The 21,726-nt window shown below is 45.8% G+C and overlaps 3 protein-coding genes across 11 annotated transcripts; 1 reads left to right on the top strand and 2 right to left on the bottom strand.

Annotated features, from left to right (window-relative positions):
- Positions 1-5,572: 5,572 nt before the first annotated feature.
- cbx5 (chromobox homolog 5 (HP1 alpha homolog, Drosophila)) lies at positions 5,573-11,371 on the bottom strand. Of its 3 annotated transcripts, none has more exons than XM_078091380.1 (5): positions 11,239-11,371; positions 10,195-10,375; positions 9,521-9,785; positions 8,693-8,793; positions 5,573-7,407 (listed from the first exon to the last, which is right to left on the bottom strand). In XM_078091380.1, the coding sequence occupies exons 2-5, from the start codon at positions 10,323-10,325 to the stop codon at positions 7,266-7,268; spliced, it is 639 nt and encodes a 212-aa protein (XP_077947506.1). In that variant the 5' UTR covers positions 10,326-10,375; positions 11,239-11,371; the 3' UTR covers positions 5,573-7,265. The 3 variants fall into 3 exon arrangements, with proteins under 3 accessions (XP_077947506.1, XP_077947507.1, XP_077947502.1); XM_078091381.1 differs by having other exon boundaries at positions 11,266-11,370; XM_078091376.1 differs by lacking the exon at positions 11,239-11,371 and adding an exon at positions 10,787-11,081.
- hnrnpa1b (heterogeneous nuclear ribonucleoprotein A1b) lies at positions 11,357-15,275 on the top strand. Of its 3 annotated transcripts, XR_013453116.1 has the most exons (12): positions 11,357-11,636; positions 12,074-12,190; positions 12,307-12,453; positions 12,538-12,748; positions 12,834-12,929; positions 13,009-13,062; positions 13,145-13,213; positions 13,291-13,416; positions 13,496-13,630; positions 13,710-13,797; positions 15,032-15,078; positions 15,151-15,275. XR_013453116.1 is itself a non-coding variant. In XM_078091371.1 (11 exons), exons 1-10 carry the CDS (start codon positions 11,625-11,627, stop codon positions 13,784-13,786), a joined length of 1,044 nt encoding a protein of 347 aa, XP_077947497.1. In that variant the 5' UTR covers positions 11,357-11,624; the 3' UTR covers positions 13,787-13,797; positions 15,032-15,275. The 3 variants fall into 3 exon arrangements, 2 of the variants coding, with proteins under 2 accessions (XP_077947497.1, XP_040048616.2); XM_078091371.1 differs by having other exon boundaries at positions 15,032-15,275; XM_040192682.2 differs by lacking the exons at positions 15,032-15,078; positions 15,151-15,275 and adding an exon at positions 13,976-14,297.
- Positions 14,852-19,977, bottom strand: nfe2 (nuclear factor, erythroid 2). Of its 5 annotated transcripts, none has more exons than XM_040192680.2 (4): positions 19,237-19,977; positions 17,518-17,596; positions 17,289-17,426; positions 14,852-16,729 (listed from the first exon to the last, which is right to left on the bottom strand). In XM_040192680.2, exons 2-4 carry the CDS (start codon positions 17,563-17,565, stop codon positions 15,467-15,469), a joined length of 1,449 nt encoding a protein of 482 aa, XP_040048614.2. In that variant the 5' UTR covers positions 17,566-17,596; positions 19,237-19,977; the 3' UTR covers positions 14,852-15,466. The 5 variants fall into 5 exon arrangements, with proteins under 5 accessions (XP_040048614.2, XP_040048612.2, XP_040048613.2 ...); XM_040192678.2 differs by having other exon boundaries at positions 17,289-17,429; positions 19,237-19,459; XM_040192679.2 differs by lacking the exon at positions 19,237-19,977 and adding an exon at positions 17,738-17,756 and having other exon boundaries at positions 17,289-17,429.
- Positions 19,978-21,726: the final 1,749 nt, after the last annotated feature.

The following is a 21,726-nucleotide window of genomic DNA, read 5'->3' as shown; positions in this document are numbered from 1 at the left end:
GACCCAGTTGGTTGCACTGCCATTTCCTGTTTCTCTACCCTTTTATTCTCTTTTTACCGTCCTTCCATCCCAGCCTGCCTTCCTGCCAGAATCACTTCCTCCAATAAGAAACAGATGAGTAGCTCCAATCCGAGGTGGCCGGGCTTTGCCCTGCAAGTCATCAACGCAACACATCTGACATACATTTTCACATAGTTGGGCTTAAAATATTCCTTTAAAGATGTCATTTTGAAGTAATGCAGCCCGCTAACAAAAAAAATCAAAGGTTATTTTTCTTGGCCTGTTAACATCTACATGAAACTTTCCTTTTTAACAAGGTCGTCGCCTTCAGGGTTCCACTTGGATCCTGACTGGTTGCTTGACTCTGCAGTCTTCTGCCGGCGTTTCCGTGTAGCCACCTTCGCTACTGACAGGACAACACATCTCACAACACTCGCAGAACAACCTTTTCAGAAGATCTGCGGTGTTCACATGAAAACCTCCACGCAGATAAAACTGCTGCTTTGCCGTCAGCGACTTCACAGAAACATGGTTCTAAACTGAACCAGGTGTGTACATGCCGCAGAGGTCAAAAGTGGAAACACATGATCCGGCCTTCTTCTCCTTCATCCTGCTCTTCTTCCTCTAATAACCGATCTGCACTAAAAGCAGGGGAATAAAAGTAAGTCTATGTTTTGAAAAGACATCTGCTTTTGCCCGACCTGCCTTGCAGATTCTCTCACGTTTACTGGACCCCTGTCACATTGCTATTCCTGAGTTTATTTCTGGCCCACATTTGAGATGAAGGACTCCGTGTTTAGACGTGAGCTGTTTGGATGAATGGCTTTGTATGCCTTACTGATCCTTTAAGTAAAGCCCTGCATCACTCCCTCACCCTCAGAAGTATGACACATAAGACACTTTATATTTCCCCAAGATTCTGCAATGAATCAGCGCGCAGACCATCATCCTCTATTTCTCTAAGTTTTATTACAAATGTGTTTACTGCTAATCAGGGTAATGGACTCGACTGTGAGCACTTGAATGTGTGTTTAACGTATATATCCTGAAGGCCTCGAGAGATGACAGGGCCCTTACAAGCATAGTGGCTGTAATATTGAATTATAAAACCTATTCAAGAACCTGTCAAGAGCCCCTATATCCAGCGTTGATTAACATATAAGGCTGCTTTTATGTGTAAGATTTGTTGTGCAATGTAGCTTTATAAAGTATTTATTAAGGTTTTATAAGCCATTAAAATTATAACCAGTCCAGGAGCCACCTCCGGCAGTCTGCTGCCCGTGTTGTGAAAAGCTCTCTGTTCTAAGGGCCACGGCAAGCTGTGCAGCATGTTGCGTTCTGCCAGAGCTATTCCCTGTGCGATCACTTAGTGGGACCCGCAACATCTCCTGTGGAAATAGATTCCACCACAGAAAATCCTGTGGATTTCACGGCCTCTCTGAACGGTAATCCTTGACGGAAATGGGAACGACTGAAACTTGATGTTCATTCGACATAATACGATTTCAAATGCAAAACGGGTCAAGTTCTGTTGGCAGATGTGAGTCAATCCAAAAAAAAAGAGGCTGTGGCAGCTGGACCCTTTTCATTGTTGTACGCCTCGCATATTGGACCTCAAACGTATAGCGCTTCATGTCCATGTACAGTGTAACATTAGATATTTTATGGAGCTGTATTAGGTTGAGGCCGGCGACGGCTTGCAGGAGGGCAGGAGAGCGCTGTGGTCAGCGGCCGGTCAAAGACTCGGGGCTTAGGGCTGGCAGAAGGCCCGGCTCCGGACGTGTCTACTCTCGACTCTCAATGGATTATGGCTCACCACACATGCAGCCAGACCGCGTAACTCAAGATGCCTTTTAACGTGAAAGGGCCGACAATAAGTCGCCAGCGTGAATTGTCCGGGCGTGTTTGCTCCGGGACGCTCGGGCTGTGTGGTGGAGAAAGGTGGAGGGGAGGGGGGCAGGTGGTCTCTGCGTAGGCTGACCTTGCCTCCACGGCCGCACGAGATTTGATCAGAGTGCGCTGGCAGCTGCAGCCTCGCCTAAAAAACACCCGGAGTATCGAGTACATGAACGCCTTCCCCCGTCGACAGGCTACTGTTCTATTCTTACTGGAACGTCACGCTCCCTTTATACTGTAGTCTGTGTACGGTGCTTTAAACTCAGATCCTGCTGATTTAGCATATCCATTTAGCCCGCGTATTGTTTCTCTCAATTGCTTTAACGAGTAGCTTAGGCTTGTCTAATGTGAATTGCCACATGGCGAAGAGAGCAGCGGCGGCGGCGGCGGCGGTGGTGCTCAGCCACGGCGCAGCGACAGCCCCCATCGCTGTGTGTAATTTAGCAGCAGGGGACAAAGAGATGATCTCGCAGGAGAGCATATACTCCCAATTCAAAATCAATCAAGATGTTTCTTTAGGACCTCCACTTTGGCTGTGCTGTAAATAAGAGCTGGGTTTGAAGTGTACTATTGTTGTCTGCCTGCACGCGGGGTCATTTTAAACTCACTGATGGATTCACAGCACATATCACTGTAAAGTTTCACACATATTTTGACACTAATATGCCCCATTTTTCCTAATTATTTTGCTGCTGTGCTGCAAGTCATTAGGTATAATTATGTCAGCCGATGATTTCTAGCCATTTATTGAAGAACTGACTTACAAGCAATCATTCAGAGATGCACGGTTTTAAATACTTAAAAGAAAAACAAGTGACACATGCAGGGCCAGAAAGTTTATGGTTTTCGAATTTGTAATCCAATTATCTTATTCTAGTGAATAAGAAACTGCGCTCTGCTTGGGCTCCTATGATTTTCTGTCTCCAACCATCGAGGATTTACTTAATGCCTTCAATCTTTCCCGCTCACTCTCCTCTCTGCAAATTAATTTATGGTCTAATTACAGGACAAGCCTCCAGAGACGAAGGAACACAAATCACTGGTCCTTACCAGATGCCAGAAAAATGGCACCGGATAATTGAAAATCTAGAAGTGGATCAATATTTAGAAGCCTAAGGTTACAAGAAGTATGACAATACTATTAACATGTAAATATGATGCATTACGTCCACAGGAAAATTAGGGTTATTTTGCCGGCTTCTCAATAACAGAGTTACCATACCAGCGTGATTGCAGGTTAACCGCTCTCACACGGATTATCTGAAAATGTACATTACGTTCTGCCTTTGTGTCCACGCACTGGAGTGCACGCACACCGCCGGTCAGTGGTGTGTGGATCCGGTGTGGAGGTCTTCTTTCCATCCGAATGTACCGTGAAGGCTCAGAACCCCGCCCTCCGCCAGCATTTACCCCTGGCCTGTTAAAAATGATATCAGCTCATGGAGGGCAAGCATTAGCATTTGCATTTTATTGGAAGCACAGAGATTTAGAGCAGAGGATATATCAGCTCTGAGCAGACAGAATTAGTTAACAATGCATTACCTGCCTTTTATGGCAGCTATAACTCTTTCTCCTGGTGGGGAGAGGAGATGAAGGAAGGAGTGGGGGGTGGAGGGGGAAAACGCAGCCAGTGGAGGGTTGGGTGGTGCGGTGGGGGGCGGCATTTGGAAAGAAGAAACTTTGTCTTATGGGGCTTTACTGCACATGAAGTGCGATAGCCACCCAAATTAGAGCGTTGCATCGCGATCATCTTCGCACAGATCGCCGCACATTATGCAGCAGTCAACACTGCCGACTATTCATCTGCTTGCAACAAGAATTTGTAGGCACAGCTGCCCAACAGCTGTGCCTACATGATCCCAGCAGGGGGGAAAGGCCACGTCAAATTACATCGGCCTCTGTGATAATGACCTACGAGGCTTTTAAAGACATTTTTCACAGTTTCTCTGGGACACTAACTGAGGAATACAAATCTTTTTTCTCTCACATGTAGGGCGATACGCTGTGCTCTCGTGTCATCTGTGCGAGCGCCCGTGTATTTGTTTGGTGTTTTAGTGGCACCCTTGAACAAGCTGTGTAACACTGATGAGGCCCTCTGCAGCAGTCCTTTTCCCCTCCACAGCTCCCTCGACGCTCGTACGGTGTAATGTGCTGCAGGGCGACCCGCCTCTGCCGTGGGGAGGCCCCCGAGGAGCTCATTTGCACTAGGAGTTACTGGTTCAGGAGGGACCGGGTTCCAAGTGCGGCGAAGCAAATTAACGAATAAATGTACGCAAAAAAATATGTACTTATGTTTGTACTTATAATCCCTATTGGGCCACAGAACATGGTGAACAGCCACAACTCGCTAGAAAAGTGTTTCTAGTGTTTCTAATTAAGAAAAATGCCACGGTGTTAAGTATTTTTTCAAAATATCCATTAATTCTTGAGCGCACAAGCCTTTCGATGTGTACTTAAGAAAAACACTGGCATGGCTAAACAAAGAACAAAGGCAGCTCCTTATTGACTCTGCCAGACATAAAGTACACACACACGTACAGTACGAGGCTTCCACTTGATTTGACTCATTTTGATTTTCCGTTTCGGCGAGAGTGTCCCTCTGCACGCCAGCCGACCGCGCACCGGAACCTACTCCCCATCGGAGGTTGCCGCTCACATCACAGGCCGGGCTCCCACGGGTGCCACTGTGGCTTTCGCCGACCAAACCTACCGGCCTGGGTTTGTCAGCGCGCAGCTCCAGGCTCCATAAAACAGCCCGCTGCTCGCTCCCTTTGCCCAGCTTAATGGTCCCAGGGGCTGGGAATTTACTAGTGACCTTTGCATTCCATTTGGAGAGTAAAAGCCTTTTTGCTAGGAAATTCCATCACTTTAGTGAGCTGCACTTTGTGTGTGAAAGGCAGTGAGACAGAAAAAAAAAAGAGGGTGGCGAGAGAAGAACAAGGATTAGATTCAACCTTTACCGCAGTTTGTGGCTGATGTTGCAGATGACATTACTGCGACCCTATTCTGTTTATGAGACACAATTCATTTTCCGTTTCTACATGGTGGCCAGATTGGGACAAAATGGTGGCACTTCCTTACATTTCGAGGTCCAGCATTAGAGCTTTTTTTTTTTACCTCCTTGTTGTAATCAAATTTAAGTCACTAGTCACTTTTATTCCATAGTGGAGGAACCAACAACCAGGGAAAAAGAGGGGGACACTTGTTAGGAAATCCAACAGGAAGCCAAGTGAATGTTGTATAAACGCTGGTTAGAAAAGATTAATAAAAGAGTTGTTTGTGTTTTTATTTTAAACTGTAACAAACTCGACATTCAAATTATATTGCTGTGGTTGCAATTGAATTGCTGTTGTCCAATAGCGCCATCTACAGGATGAGAGCTTCTCATGCGCCTCAAACATTTTCTTCAACAAAGAAAACGGAAAAATGTCTAACTTTGACGGAGGCCATTGATCGGCTTTGGTGTCGTATTTGTTTTTATTTTCCACCCAGTGCATAAAAGGCCTCCTGATATTTGGAATGGTCCTGATGTGGCGCCACAGTTTGGACTTGTGTATTTCATTTTCCAAACAATTAACATTAATCAGCTATTTTGACCTTTGCTTTGGATTTGCCTGTCAATTTTTCTCCCTGCAGAAATTCCTTTCACATTTTAAAACAAGTCAACTGACAGCGATTTAAATAGTGGAAATGTTTATTAAAAGAGTGCTACTGTACACATTTGTAAAATTTAATTGGAGAAAAAAAATGGTTTAGTTTTAAAAACAATCTCATCCCGAAAGAAACTGAGGACAGAGCTCAGGGGGGGGTGAAAGGACAAAATACTTCAAATGAGAGAAAGTTACACCCAAATCATCATCAGTGATATTGAGGGTATCAATGTTTGTATGAAAGGATGGGTCAAAGCTTTTAACAACGTGGATTAAACACTAAAATGTTGTTCCAAAGACACTTTAGAGCCCAGAAAATCACCTTTCAACAATGATCTGGTCATGATCAGAAGTTTGGACCTCCGATATCCGACAGCCACAAAGTCCATCTACTTTGATGCTTACGGCAAAGAATAAATCAAATAACTCATCACAAGCAAAGGCAGAATATGCATTGACCAATTAGAAACTGGTTTTAATGTTTCAAATTAACAATACAAAAAGATAAACAACAAAATACTGTAATTGCATGAGATTTCTTTTTACCGTTTAACTGTTAAAAAAAAAACCCAACTTTAAATAAAAGTCAAAGTATCACTTACTAACAACATCCATTACATCATTTAAAACCGTGGGTTTGTCTTCAGACAGATCAGTCACTTGGTCAAAAAGATATTCACCATGTAGCCACAAGGTGGCAGCCCCCCGTCCCCCGTCTCCCCCGATGGCGGGGGACTGATGCTGGTCTCACTTCATGTGGAGACAGTGAGTCTGACCTGTGAAGATGAGACTGGTGCAAAGATAACAAAGGAGAAATATTAAACTAAACGAAAAACGTTTAGGAGTGAGCAAAAATTTAATTTTTCGTTTCTTGATCTAGTGATAGGGTAACGAAATATAAAAAACACCACACCACGTTTACATGTTAAAAATGTTGAAATAACAGATACAAATGACAATTTCTTTAAAAAAAAAATGAACACTGATATCCTTCAAAAATTATGACTTAATTGGCCGGTGGCTTCCGCAACTTTGCAAATTTTGTAGTTATGTACCAGTGTACCAAACTGAAAGTTCTAGGAGGTACGGTTTTTCAAAAAGGAAGTGATATGCAGTCAGGAGAGCGCCGCGGTGGCTTCTTCCTGAATCTTTAATACAGTTTTATCCTCAAAAAAAGGTGTTGGGAGGGTTCAAGCAAAAAGATGCACCGACTAAACAGACTAAATGATCCGGGCCGCGAAATACGCTCGGCTGACAAAGAATTCCCAGTTTCAACAGATGGCCACATGTGCTTGAGGACGCAACATTCCAACGCCGCATTCCTTCAGCACGAAAACATGACGTGTAAAAGACATTGAAGAAAAAAAAAGGACGAATGAAGGTGAAGAATACAAAAGACAGAACAGCAGAGCCCCAGTAGCACGTCACCCACAACCGCTGCAGCTTCCCCTCCTGTCCGATGGATCCTGCTCAGCAGTCTGGGGCCGTTGTGCTCCAATGAGAGGGTGCGGGTGGAGGGAGATGGGGGGGGGGGGGGGGCAGATAGATGGCGATAACGCGGCCGTGTTCACCGTCTTTGTTGTGACGCGGTGACGACGAGCAAAGACGGGAGGTTCGGTTGTGAAGAATGTCTGACTCAAGGCTGTCCCTGCGGTGGAGGGGGAGGGCGCGCGTTCTTCTTCCTCCCGGGGGGGGGGGGGGGGGGGGGGGGGGACGCACTCATGCTGTGACCGCGTCCTTCTCCTTCTTGTCGCTGTCTTCGTGCCAGGTGAGACGCTCCTCATAAAAGGCTATGACGATCTGCGGGCACTTATGATTGGCCTCCTTGGCGAGCACGAGATCGGCCTCATCGGAGTCTTTCCTGCAAGAGTTGGAGGACAGAAGGGCGACTTTAAAATATGTTCATCGTTGCACGTCTCTTTAGTTGTTCATGCATGTGGCATTTCTGTTTTTGAACTTTTCATTAGACGGCAAATTTGTTTGTAGACGGCATCGTGTTCGCATTGGGCCATTAAACTTACATGAAACAAACACTAACAAGTAAGTTAATTATCTTTTGGGAATAGTATTGTACGTGTAATTTAGTATTTGCATACCCATAATAATTTGAGTCGCATAATGTATCAAAACCTAAACGGTTACAAATCATTATAACAGGGAATGTAGGCAGATGGAGCTTGTGAATCCGTTTACGATTTACTTTCCCTTTTATATTCCTAGAGATTTTTTACACATTCATTAAAAAAAAAAAAAAAAAAGATAATGACCAAATGAGCTACGGTGCAACTTCTGCCTCGACACCGAGCACGCTGCCCTGTCGGGCGTGAGTGACGAGGTGCCGCACATGTATCCATCTAGCTAATATGTAATGACATTACAGTTTATGGAGTGGCTTTCTGTTTGTATACCAGTGGACAGAGAGGCTATTAGGGCTGCTAATGGGTAGTTTGTCAGTGGCAATCTGGCACATTCCGAGCTGCCGTTTAAACGGATCGTGCCACGACAGGTCACCGGCAGCAGTACAGATAGAAACATCAGCCGCCATGACACACCAGCCGCATGCCAGTTTATCAGAGCAAATATGAACATGACACGGACCGGATTAAGTGGAAAGACTAAGGCAAAGTACTTATGAGCTATCTATATAATACAATCAATCTTGAGGTGAAAACAACCACAGAGATTCTCACAAATTAAACCTTCCTCATCCAGAAAACTATACTAGCCACCTGAAGCAACTTGCTTTCATCTAATCATCGGTGTGGTTTTTCAAAAACATGCAGTAGCATGTTCAGAACCCCCCCACACGCATGTCACAAATATCTTGTACTTGACACGGTAATTGCTGCTGCAGAATACTATGAAAGTGCGTCTATATCGGTTACAACGCTGAAGGAAACGTCGTTGCTCATCTACTCGAACACAAACATTGAGAAAAGAGCAGCGTGTCCGAGTACAGATAAGCCTCAGAACCACAGATCTTTAATAATGCTCGCTTGAAAAATATGTCTTCTTTTTTTTGTGCCAACTGGAAAGCGTTGGAATCAGGTACCGCCCTTGATTTAATGTCAAATACCACGTCAACATCAGACTATGTTTCCAAAACACATGCAAATACTAGAGAGGAACATGTAAAGCACACCTACCACTTCATAAGAAACATTAGGTCTCCACATGAGTCAGTTGCTCCGATGATCTTCTCCGGCTCCAGTCCTCTCTCAAAGCCACGTGCAACTAGAATGTCGTCCTGCAGGACAATAAAAACAGGGTGTGTTTTCATAGGAAACAAACAAATACCTTAGTTTGTAACAGTCATTTCAGAGTCAAGTGCACAACGGCCTGGAACACAAACGGGGGCGAGCCGCTCTCCAAACGCCGCCGTGGACCTTTAGCTCGGCGTCGGTGCTGCTGGAGATCCGCGTGTGACCCGAGCGCTGCAGCGGACCCACGTGCATCCGCGCAAACGTGTTCAGGCAAAACATCCCCACTGTGAATGACTTCAGCGAGTAAAATGATGTCAAAATAGTGATCTGTATCTGCAATTAGGATCAATAATAACTGATCAGAGTTAGATTTGCTCTCCTTTTCCCTTTGTTGCCGATCCAATCTGGGAGTTTTATGATCCGTGGCAGCAGTAGTGGACGTATACTTCCCAAAACAAAAAGACAAACCCAGTATTTAGAGACTAAATGCCGACGGCGTTTTGGTTCAGTAACGATTGACGGTCATTTTTGCTTTTCTGGACTAAAACGAAACAATATTGAGAGCAAAAGGCGGTTAAAGCGGTCTGGCGACATCGAGTAAGATGTCGTTCTGTTGTCTCTGGTGAGACACTTTATTGACGGGCCGGGACTGTAGCGACAGCTCGGTATGAGGCAACTTTACATTTGCAATGGATCTATAAATAAAAAAAAAAGGAGGCAAAAAACGAGAAACCCCTTTTATTAAAGATACAACAGCAACACATCACATACCTCTTTCTTCTTTTTGGGCTTACTGCCACCCTCTTCCTCTTCCTCCTCGTCGTCGTCAGAGCTTCTCTTCTTCGAGCTACTGGAGTCTTTGGAGCGACCCGAGGAGGCTGTGACCGATTTGCTGCCCCCGCTGCTCGGCGTGGAGCTTCCGCCGCCGCCGCCGCCTCCGCTGCTGCTGCTGCTGCTCTTCTTGTAAGTCTTCATGAATTCGGAAATAAGCTCAGGACAGCCCAGATTCTTCTCTGGCTCCCAGGTGTTGTGTTTTCTGAAGAAGACCACATCATGACGTTTAGCAAACCTGATACATCATCTGCTTCATTGTGCAGTACGGCCGACCAGTCCAGGGTGCAGCCCGAGGGTCATTTAATCACACATCTGGATACACAGTTACGCCGCCGGCTAAATTGATAATGAAGAGCACACAACTGATCACATCCAACTCGCGTCTTGATCTGACAATTCTATATTTGGGCGCTTGCATGCACGTCTTATCACGTGTGAATGTCAGTAAGAAGGCAGTGAATGTCCCTCCAGGCTTGGCTGATGATGATGATGATGATGATATCCAAATTGCCTGATCTTTTGCCCAAACATCACAATAATTCACCCTATGAAAGAATCAGACCATTGTGATACAGTTTGATTAACGTCAGCAAGAAGGAAAGACAACTTACTCTGAATATCCTTTCCACTTCAGGAAGAACTCGACCCTGCCTTTCACAACTCTCCTGTCCAGCACCTTCTCCACAACATACTCTTCCTCATCCGATGATGAGGAGTCTTCTTCGCGAGACTTTTTGCCCATAGCAGAGTTTGTTGGTGAGCGCCTGGCTGTCCCGGCTCAATGGCACTTTCCTGCACAAAGGGAGAAGCTGATGTTTTTAAAAATCATCCTTTCCAGCATTCGGTCAAACAACGCGTAGCTACTTGGCTCGCGTTTGGTTCCGCGACCGGCTGAAAACCCCCCAAAAAGCATAATTTCATTGTCAATCCATTCTGCAACAGGGCGCGACGCATGCACGAAACGTTACGCTCAGCAGGCTGATGATACAACGCTAGTCAGAACACGCAAAGCGTGCACACGGAGGTTAAGACGCGACCACCAAAACCAAACCAATGGGCACGAAAGGCAAACTTCAACCTGCACCGCTAGCACGCGAGCTAACGCCTCAGCGGCGGCTACTAGCTAACACTGACACCCGAGTCGACATCACACACGCCGAGGCGTGATGCGGCGTGTTTTTCTGCGCGTGGGCCGATTCATACCCGTGGGACGCGTGGATAGTCGTCGGCGCCGGTTAACCTCGTCGGTAACGCGCGTCTTTTGTGGGCGCTGCGGGTCTCTGGAGCCGACGCCGGAGCTACGAGCTACGTTAGCAAACAGCCTGGATCACATAAAGGTGCTGCGCGCCGGCCTGTGCGTAAAAAGCGCGCGGTGAGGGCGCACAATAAAGATACCCGCCCCTCCTCCTCCTCCTCCTCCAGGTCAGCTGATGACCTACATCCGTAGCTAAGCGACAAATGCTAATGCTACAAAGACAATCACAAGCGGCTTTGCCGCGTCGCTCGCGACGCGTTTATTATGATGTGTACCGATGCAGAACGTGAGATATAAACATCTGTGTGTTTGAGGCGGCGAAGATGCAGATGTGTCTTCACCGAGAAAAAAAGGCGCAGCGCGCACCTGCGACCAGGTGTCAAAAGTCGGGTATAATTACGGATTTGGTGTTTTCTGGTGCCTTTACTCGGTAAATTCGTGGCCCAAGATCACATTTGGCTCGAGGTATATTACGCCATGAATCCTCTCATCAATTTAGGCTTTAAACAACATCCATTTTTTTTTATTATCGTCGTGATTTCGAAAGGCACCGCCCACCGCCACGCCATTGGTCACAGGCCGTGATTGACGGAATGTGGACCAATCGGAATTCAACCGAAGCGGACGACAGACCACAGCGGGAACAACGGGCCAATTGCTCAGAGAAAGAGGTGTTTCCTTTGCGGTTTATTCCACTGTGGGGAAGCAGGCGAGGACAGTCCGTCTGACGCAGGTCGCTTCTCTCCGCTCAGTCCGCAAGGAGTCTTCAACGTTTCGCCTGCAAACATGTCGAAAGATGTGAGTATCGCGTTGAGAAATCCCTCCCGACGAGTCTCGTGCAACATAAAAAAAAAACATGCATTCGATGCTTTGTGTTTGATATCAAGCGCCGCAAATCCGCCATTTTACAACAGCTGGGCCTCGTGGCCTTTTGTTCTTGCTTCAAACCACGCAAGCGATTACGCTTTTTTTTCTTCCTCGATATTCAATATTACTGCTCGAGACGCAAACGCGCGACATTTTAACGGGCAACAAAGTGTTTGTGTGTCCGTTCCGCTGCTACCGGGGACGCGTTTCATTTTAAACAAGGCCGGGCTGCTCGCGTTAATGGCGGCCGCCCCGACAGACCGAGTGCCTTCACCGTCACCTCCTCCGCGTTGTTCATTCTGACGCGGTTCTTAATCGCCCCTTTTTAAACGTTGTTTGTTTTATTTTGTCTTCATGTGCATCGTCAGGTCCCGCGTGAGCCGGAGCAGCTCCGCAAGCTGTTCATCGGAGGTCTGAGCTTCGAGACCACAGACGAAAGCCTGCGGGCTCATTTCGAGCAATGGGGCAGCCTCACAGACTGCGTGGTAAGCTCCCAAAATCAGCCCCACCTGGCGGGCTTTTTACATACCTGGATGGTGCGATGCGTTGACCCCCCCCCTGCAAAAACAATGCGTAATGGACATCTCCCTTTCTCTTTAAGGTGATGAGGGATCCCAACACGAAGAGATCCAGAGGCTTTGGCTTTGTGACGTACTCGTCGGTCGATGAAGTCGACGCCGCCATGTCCGCTCGCCCCCACAAGGTCGACGGAAGAGTTGTCGAGCCCAAGCGAGCCGTGTCCAGGGAGGTGCGTCGGATTCGACACGGTCCACCAGTCTTGCGTGAGCCTTGTGTGAAGGGCGCCGCGTAACCGCGTGCTAATGTCTCACAGGACTCGAACCGGCCGGGTGCCCACGTCACCGTGAAGAAGATCTTTGTTGGGGGCATCAAGGAAGACACGGAGGAGTCCCACCTGCGCGACTACTTCACGCAGTTTGGCAAGATCGAGGTCATCGACATCATGACCGACCGCGGCTCCGGGAAGAAGAGGGGCTTTGCCTTCGTGACCTTCGACGACCACGATTCGGTCGATAGGATCGTCAGTAAGTGCGATTGCCCGCCGTCCTTCTACCGCTCGGCCCTCCTGTCTCGCGTGTCCACTAACCGCACTTTCACCCCCACCCACAGTCCAGAAGTACCACACAATCAACTCTCACAACTGCGAGGTGAGGAAGGCGCTTTCCAGGCAGGAAATGCAGACTACAGGCATGGGGGGAATGTCGGGTAAGGTGCTTTTATTGTTGTTGATCCACAATGCAGTTAAGAGACGATCCCGGTGTTGATGGTCGTGTTTGTGGTTTAGGCCGCAGCAGTGGAGGTGGAAGGCCCTACGACTATGACCGAGGCTTCAACCAGGGTAAGACTACATATCATGACATTTAGTCGCACCGTTGGTACAGTGAATCGGAAGATTAACTTCGAGTGTTTTCCGCTTTCAGGCGGCAGGGGAAGATACGGAGACGGTCCGTACAATTGCAATGGAGGAGATGGCGGTAATGGCGGCGGCGGTAAGTAGGCAATTACGCCCAACATAGTGGATCTGTGTCAACAGTTGGTGTTTGGCACTAAAGTATTTATGTTGCAGGCTATGGAGGTGGTCCTGGTGGATACAACAACGGTGGCAACCGAGGATATAACCAAGGGTACAACCAGGGTGGTGGAGGCGGCGGCTATGGAGGTGGAGGAAATGGCTACGACAGCAATGGCTATGGTGAGTGATTTGGCACGGCTAACTGTTCTTTCTGAAAGGTGTGATTTACTCATGCTGTCCTGCTTGCAAATGGTCGCAGGTAACTGCGGTGGGGGAGGCAGCAGCGGTGGCGGAAATAACTACAACAACATGGGCCACTACGACTCCCAGGCCTCCAATTTTGGCCCGATGAAGAACAATTTTGGCGGCGGCGGCGGAGTTGGCAGGAACTTTGGTACGATGGGGCAGGCCAGCGCATGAACGTCCGCGGCGTGAGGAAGTTTCTGTAAGCTAAGTCTTCCATTTGCTCCCAGGTGGTGGAGGAGGAGGCGGCGGCGGCTATGGAGGTGGCTCAAACAATGGCGGATATGGCCGTTCAGGACGTTTTTAAAATGTGACGCGGTAAGTGCTCACTAACATGTCTGAACTCCCGTTTTTTATAATCTTTTTATAAACCAGAGTTTGTAGTTGCAGGGACTCGTTAAGTGTAGATAAACATTTTTAAAAAAAAATCACTCTGGATGTCAGGTCGTATGAAGTCAGTGCACAGTTAACAATGTTGTTCCGTATTGTTCAACAGGGCTGAGTACTTAGGAGAGGAGAGCGAGGAGAGCAAGCGAATTGACAGGGCAGCTGCAGGTTTACCTCCTAAATCTGCTCAGCCAAACAGTTGTGGCAGGTTACGGCTGCTGCAAGAAGAGATGTACAGTAGATAAATCATGGAGGGTCTTCATTTAAACGTTTTGTGCTTCTTGTTTTGTTTTTTTCATCAAATGTTTTTTTTGGGAAAGCAAGCATTCCAATGAGGTTTTGTGTAGATTGTTTTTCTGCAAAGTCTGGTTTTTATTTGTATCTGCATCGAATCAAGCTGAAATAAACACACTTTCAGTTTTTTTTACAAAGTCTTGTTAGCCTCTTGAGTGGTTTGGGAAAGGGAGGGTTCATTATTCGGTGCTACACACCTGTGGGGTGAGGGACATGTTCCACGTGACGCGAGCGAGCAGCCGAAAAATCCGTTGCTGAGAATGATGCGTGAGAAGCCCGTGTGCTGTTCACCATGTACATCATAAAGCAAGTGGAGTTGCAATACTGGTTGAGGAATGAAAAGTGGTGCACAAGTACTTCCACCACAAAGAGCCCACCACTTGGTACAGAATACCCTGAGTTCTGCAAAGGTCCAACTGGAGGATGCTAGCTTACATGCAAAGTCTTTGAGGCCAGTCATGGAAGCCAGCTGAGGGAGAGAAGTAGCAAAACCATCGCCAGGATCATTGAAGCAGGGAAGAGTGAGAACAGAAGCCTGAGGCTAGCAGGCAGCAGCTTCCAAAAGGCTTATGTGCTTTCTGTAGGTAAGACCAGACTTCTCAACTACTGATAGTATGTCTTGCTATTTTTTTTTTTTCTTCCCCCCAAATGTAGCTGGTAGTGAGTTGTGTAGCCCAGTAATGACATGACGTTTGTGCAAACAAGTTTTATTATGACGTACACCCATGTTGTCTGTTAGACTCGGCCTCCTAATTGTGCATAGAGGCGCTACAACATATTGCATGCAGTCAACAAAATGTGTGTGTGGGCGGGGGTTGTAAAAAAAAAAAGTTAAAAAGCACTTTACTTATTTGGTGTCTCTGCTTTCCAGGTAACTGCTCTTCAAACCTGGCATTTCTGTGACAATGGCTAAATCAGGTAAAATCATTAAACTATTACATTCTTTTCAACATTTTCCTCATTTAACACTTAATTTATTTATATATACAGGTTCCCGGAAAAGTGATGGTGGTACTTTTTCCCTCTTTTTTTATATAAATATTTTTGAATCAGGCTGCCGTGCAGTGTGTATTTTATATATATATTTTTAATAAAGTATTTTTTTTATAACTGGATTTGGTCAATTTTTAAAGTTTGTGTTGACTGATGCGTGTCGAGTTCTACACCAGGCTGAATTTCCCCACCGTGGTACTAATAAAGGATTGTCTCAGGTCACACCACGTGAAATTACTCAAGTTCATATACTTTAAATTGGCACAATTCAGCATGAAGCCTTTCGTACGGGTTTTGTATCACCATTCGATTATCAACATTGCTCTCTCTTTTGCATAGTTGCGTTAGGAACCAAATAAATTTTACCATCCGACGTCTGTTGAAGGGCATACTCATCGATTGAGAATGGTTGTCCTTCCTCATCTCTCAGGTGAGAGAATACTTGTGAATATAGATCTGTAAGGTGACATTTAATAAAGGTCAAGCTGCGCTGGAACTCGACTCTCTCCTTGGCCAGGTGCTCTCTTTGGGCCTGCAGCTGGTTCAGTTCTTTTTCCAGATGAATTATGCTCTCGAGCTTCCTTTTCCTGCAGTTCTGAGCAGCCACCTTGTTTTTCCCCCTCCGCCTGATGTCCCTGACTAGTGCCAATTGATGATCCGTCAGAGTATATTGTGTCAGGAGCTCATTGAAGTCATCCACCGGTAGATTAACAATCTTCTCCATCGGAAAGGGGATCTTCAAAGACATCGCTCGCCGCTCATCTCTGCTGAGAGGAGCCGGAGTGGAGATACTTCCTTGTGGCTTTGCGTACACGTTGTATTGGGAGCTCCCTCTGCTGGACGCCCCCATGTCAATGTTCAGGTGGCCCAGGGCACAGTTCTGACCCGGCGGTTTCACTGGCCGAGACAGAGCGATGGGTGCAGGATGAGATAAAGTTGGTTCTGTGGAATAAGATGGATGTCCACCTGGGTGTAAATATGAGTACGATTGACTCTGGTAGTCCATGGAGTAATGGGCGCTTGCTCTTCTAGCGTGTTCAGCCATGCTGTCCGGTTCTCCGTCGCTATATGTCACGCCTACGTCTACGCTCTGGTATCCTGGAGCACCACCAACGGGGTTGTCTGGGGAGGCCAAAGGGGGACTTGAACCCAGAGAGAGACCAGAGTCTGACTCGATCTCATCTGCTGGGAGGACGTGCGCGCCGTGTCCGTGTGTGGTCCAAAGCATGTGCCGACGTGGGTCCTGAGACAGACCGGCGTGGGCCCTCCGGTGCCCTTGGCCGGCGCCGGAGGCGTTCATCTGTTCCCTGAGAGCCATGTGCGAGGGCTGCGCGTGACCGCTGGTGGGGAGCATTCTTTGAAAGTGCTGAGAGTCGGCGTGTCCGTACATCGCCCCTGCGTTGTCGCCCAGACGGTGGAAACACCCGTCGTATGCGTCTGCAGTGCTGAGCGCGCAGGCAGCCGGCAGGGCCTCCGGGTGGGACTGAGCCAACTCGTATCCTCCCACGGGGACCATGGGCTCCATGGTTTGGTACTGCGCCGTCTCATAGGAGCCGGCGCTGGAGACTTCAAACTCCTGCAACGGAAACCAAAGTTATTAACGGCCGGTTCATCGGCATACATGTCGTGCTAAACGCATCAAAAAGATTGAAGGCAATGCAAATAACTTGCAAGAATTTCAAATTAATTAGTGGAACTCTTTTTTTTTTCTCTTCCTCATTTCATCTGGCTAACCATAGAACACAGTTTGCGCCCACTTCAGCATGCCACCCATAGCCTATGAAGGGGTCTCATAGAAGCGATCAGGTTTCCCCTGGAAACAGACGTCTTTTGTGCTGTGCAGGGGGCCGCTAGCAACATGCAGCACTTGCCCCCTCTAGCAATCTCTTCATCTCGCCATCGTTCAAACGGGCCATTGTTGCTTTCCTCAGCCGAGTATTAGTTTTTCAACAGTTAGCAAGACGTGAAAAGAGGAAGTATTTATTCGAGTAGAATGAAACGTAATAGATTTAGTAATTATTTTTAGTACAAAAATAAACCGCATGTCTATGATAATGCTGCTTGAGATATTGCGATAACATTTGCCTGTTTGGGGGGGAAAGACACAACCTGGGAAATCCGTAAGTAAGAGTTACCTGCAGCTCTGGGATGGCCATCAGCTCCTGCCAAGCCACATCCATCTCTGTGTCCTGAGGAGCTCCATGAGGCCTGGCTCCTGGGTAATTACTTGACATGGACACTCCGCCACACTGCCTGCCTGGAAAAGCTAATACCTTCTGAAAGTAAAGACAAATTATAACCGCCATAAGTATATATTTCAGGCCTGATTATCTTTGTTTTTGCCCCGTTCATGCAAAGACTTACCTCGCAGGTCCTCCTCAGAGGGAGAGCATAGTTGACCGTGGAACACATTCAGGACGAGCTTTTGTTGCACAAGATCAACCTGGCAAAGACACCCTGCAGAGTTAGTATTACCTACACGCCATCTGAACTCTTGATACACCAGAAAAAGAAAGAAAAACTCATAGTATCTGCAAGCCACAAAGTTACACAATGCGTCCCAACACCCATTTCTAATACATACAGCACAGATCGGTCGACCTGCCGCTGCTAAATAAATGACTGGGTGCTCTTTTGGAGAGCGTGAGGGGTTCAGTTCAGTTGATTTAACTCCTCCCAACAGATGTCCCGGGCGCAGCCATGCCGACTCCTGATAACACAATCTGCGGGAAAACAGCGCTAGCTTCGAGACACACCGGGGCCTGATGGCTGCGTGGAGAATTTGGTGTGAGGCTTGCATGTTGGCAGAACTCTCTCAAATGATTTGGTTGAGCTGTCAGTTATTTTTAAAGAAATCCCCCCGCTTGTATTGCATCTCTTAGAAATATTCCAATTGAGTTAAAAACACAATTTAAACAGCTGCCTAAAAACCAAAAGGGAATGAACACAATTTACAACACACACGATGCACAAAAACGTCCATCTGTTTGGTTGATGATTAAAACTTAATTGAGTTAATACACTTAAAAGAAACCATGAATGAGGCTGCGAATGATCTTCTGCTATGTACCTGTTGCACTGCTTCGCCCTATGACACTGTTCAAACTGAATAAACAGTAAGTGACTTATACATTTGAAAGGTGACTTTTCTAACTTGAATGTGACTTTTGTAGCAACAGGATAATTCAATAAATGTGTTTGATAAACGGGAGTGTTCCCTTCAATAAATGAGGTGTCCACAAGGTGCAGCTTTAAGCTTCTCCACTGACGGTGATGCAGTAACTGCTTCGTGCGTATGACACGCTGATGTGGGCAATAGTACCTTTGTAGTGGGAATTATCTGAAATTCAATAGGTTATTAAAAACAAGTAATCAAAGTCAGGCTAATTGGACCGCAGTGTCACACAGGTGTCACATTACAGTCCAAGTTCAATGAGTTGAACTGTACGAGTAATTGTTTCCACTTGTTAATTGTTTAATCCGCATAAAAATGTTTTTAATTTATGTATCTTAGATTTTAAATACTCTCTAATATACTCTTGACCTTCAAAATAAACCGAACAAAATGTGTAGTATCTAAATTGCACCGGCCTTTGAGGCTATTTGCTGTCCCCTGTCATGTGTGAATTATTTTGCCGTTTTGAAAAATAAGGTTGTAACTATCATATCCTGCTATAACCAGAGTGCCGCTTGTGGTCAGTTTCTTACGGCTGTTTCCTTCACTGTAAGAGATCGTAATTCACTCTCAACTCTTGAAGGCCATTGTTTTAGACAATGAAAAAGAAGTTCAAATTCTGAATAGTCAAATGACTCACCAAGATAAAACTTCTAATAAGTCATTTGTGGAGATGTATTCAACTGTGTTATTACTTAAAAAATATTACTATTATTTACAACATAAAAACCTTCAAGTGTTTGCAAAAGTCTAATTGCGTTGTTTAATAGATTACTTGGCTACGAAATTACGTGTATTACAAAAATTACAAGATTTCATTTGAATAGCGACACTATAATCGCTCAGTCTGCAGTAGCTTTGCAACAGATGAGATAAATTGAAAGAAAGGATCAGGTGAGTAAACATACCTGGACACCATTCTCTGCTCCTTCAAAATGTGTAAAAAAAAAAAGAAACAGATGTGAACCACAATCCTGGTGGTAAGAAAATAACAAAAAATGATCAAAAGAAGAATCCGTTCTTTGTCACAGATGATGTCAAGTCAAGTACACAAGGCCCTTTGCTCTCGCTCTTCTTAAACTGTCTGTCCCTCTGTCGGTTCAACTAGTCATACAGCCACCGGCGTAAAATGGGATGGCTCTGTGCGGACAAACACAATCTTCCTGTAAAGCACCCACACCACTTTTTTTTCTCTCTTCTATCCCCAATAGCACACTTGCACTCCAACCTCCAAATTTCCCTTTTGCCCACATGACAAACCACAAACCAACAGCCTGCCAAACAACACGGCAATCATTGTCCGTCCACACTGAGGTGGGCAGATGTTTACACAAAGAAATAAAAAAATACCTTGCGCAATTTTGATTTAAATTCTCATTGTGAGATTAAAAAAAAGAAGAAAAAAGTCATAGAAAAGTAGCCTGCTGGTTGTCTCTTTGCGGGCAAAAACCGTACAAGAGCGGCGTCCTTTCAAATCCTCCAGGAGGCGAGGTATGAGGCGTGTGATGCGGAGCACCTGGAGCTGGCATCGCAGGCAGGGCCCTGTGCAAGCGGGAGTGGGTCGCAGGTAAGATCGCGACTCAGCTTAGTAGAGATGGAATGTACGGCCTCCGACAGGTAAGAAAGGCCACATTGTTCCTCTATCTGGCAGAGCAACCGCCGAGGGAGCGAGAGGAGCAGGGGGAGAATGGAGGGGAGCGTGTCTTACATAGCAAGTAACCATTAAAATCCCTCACCCCCCCCCCAAAAAAAAAATCCCCCTGATCTGAAGCACTGTGAGCAGTGAACTCACAGAGGCCGCGTGTTGTGTGGAACTCTATTGTGCAACAGATTTCCAGACAATTACTGGAGGAGACGTAGCTATTGCTTAATAGAGCATTTCGTCGTTATGCACAGTGATAGATTGCTGCCTTTCAACAACCATTTTGGAACGTGAAATATAAGAGGTTCAATTCCTCGTAAAATCGCCTCTGCTGTGCGAAATGAATGGATTTCAAGTGTTTGATGATTAAATCACCTGATTGACATACAGATGTACGTCCTTTAACTTTGCTTCTGTGACTACAACAAATGCAAAAGCCTTTGAAAGAAATGTTACATTTTTGTAAAACAAGCAGAATTACTCGCAAACAAGGGAGCCACCGTCTGTTATTTGCTCATGAGACAACCTTGGTGTGCAACACAGGAAAGCAGTTTATGTACATAATCATTGCACTACTTTCAATTAATTTACTCATGAACTGATGGGGTACATGCATGTACAGGGGGATTCACAATTTATGCGATTCACAATAAGCATTCTTAACATTAAACATAAAGCAGATCTTTATGTCTTTACACTTTATAATTCAACTCAACTTTTTTAGTTGACAGAAACAGAACATGTTTGTTGACAAATACAATGAAGTCACTTAATGAGAATTTTCACTCTCAATACAAAGTGGACCATAAACATTTTTTTTGCGAAATAATGTGCCTTTCAGGGCTTTCAATGACAAAAGTTGAGTTATATGGCCCTGTATATTCCAAAACCATGAGGATATGTCGCGTTTGGTCTGATCCCACAAAGACAGAAATCTCAATGTTTCCTTTGTCATTGTTCTAAGATGGAAAGAGTAGGTGGCTGACAGAGTCAAGAAAGGTGAATGTCTACCAGGAATCAAAAAAAGGGACTTCCCAAGCCCAGTTCCTAGCACCAAGCCCCTGCCTCAACCACTGGCCCAGCATGCCAGAGAGCGCCCTGTTATTACTGCGACCACAATGGTTGAGAATCTGGACACAGTTCCCGCGTCTACGCCTACTTTCCCTGTTTGTGTTTGTTTGCTTCAATTAGTCGTTAACATCTCTGCTCTCCAGCTTGCGTGTTCCTCTTAAGACCGCCAGCCTTTTTTTTTTTTTTTTTGTGCTGACCACGTCGATGCTACGAACAGCTCTGCTTAAAACATACATGTTACATATTGGCTGGGAACTGCTCACATAATTTGGTCTCTTTGGTTGTTCCCCACCTATTGGTGTCCCGGTGTTTCTGTAGCATTTCATTTGTTTATTAAAGATGAAGAAATGGGGCATCGTTGGTTTTGTTTTAACTCTAGAAAAGCTGTAACAGACATTAACTGAAAAACCGCCTCCTGCTAAACAAAATGAATGTGAGCTTTGAGTTGTGGTATCATAAAGGAAATATTTTTGGAGTCAGCTTCTGGGAAAGGAAAAAAAAAAGAAAGGGCAGATAGAGTATTATTTCTTTACTTAATGATAAACTATATGACTAATAGTGACATTTTACTTTTGTATAATGTTATTTGACGTCTTTAATAAACACATAAAAATAATAATATAAAGTGGTAACATTTGCAAATGTTTATCAGGGAAGTCAACGAGACAGTTTTTTTTAAATTTGG

Source organism: Gasterosteus aculeatus, chromosome 2 (assembly GCF_964276395.1).
Source record: "Gasterosteus aculeatus chromosome 2, fGasAcu3.hap1.1, whole genome shotgun sequence".
In the NCBI taxonomy this organism is placed as follows: domain Eukaryota; kingdom Metazoa; phylum Chordata; class Actinopteri; order Perciformes; family Gasterosteidae; genus Gasterosteus; species Gasterosteus aculeatus.
The sequence above is the reverse complement of the archived record's forward strand: the minus strand, read 5'-3'. Positions and strand labels throughout refer to the sequence as shown.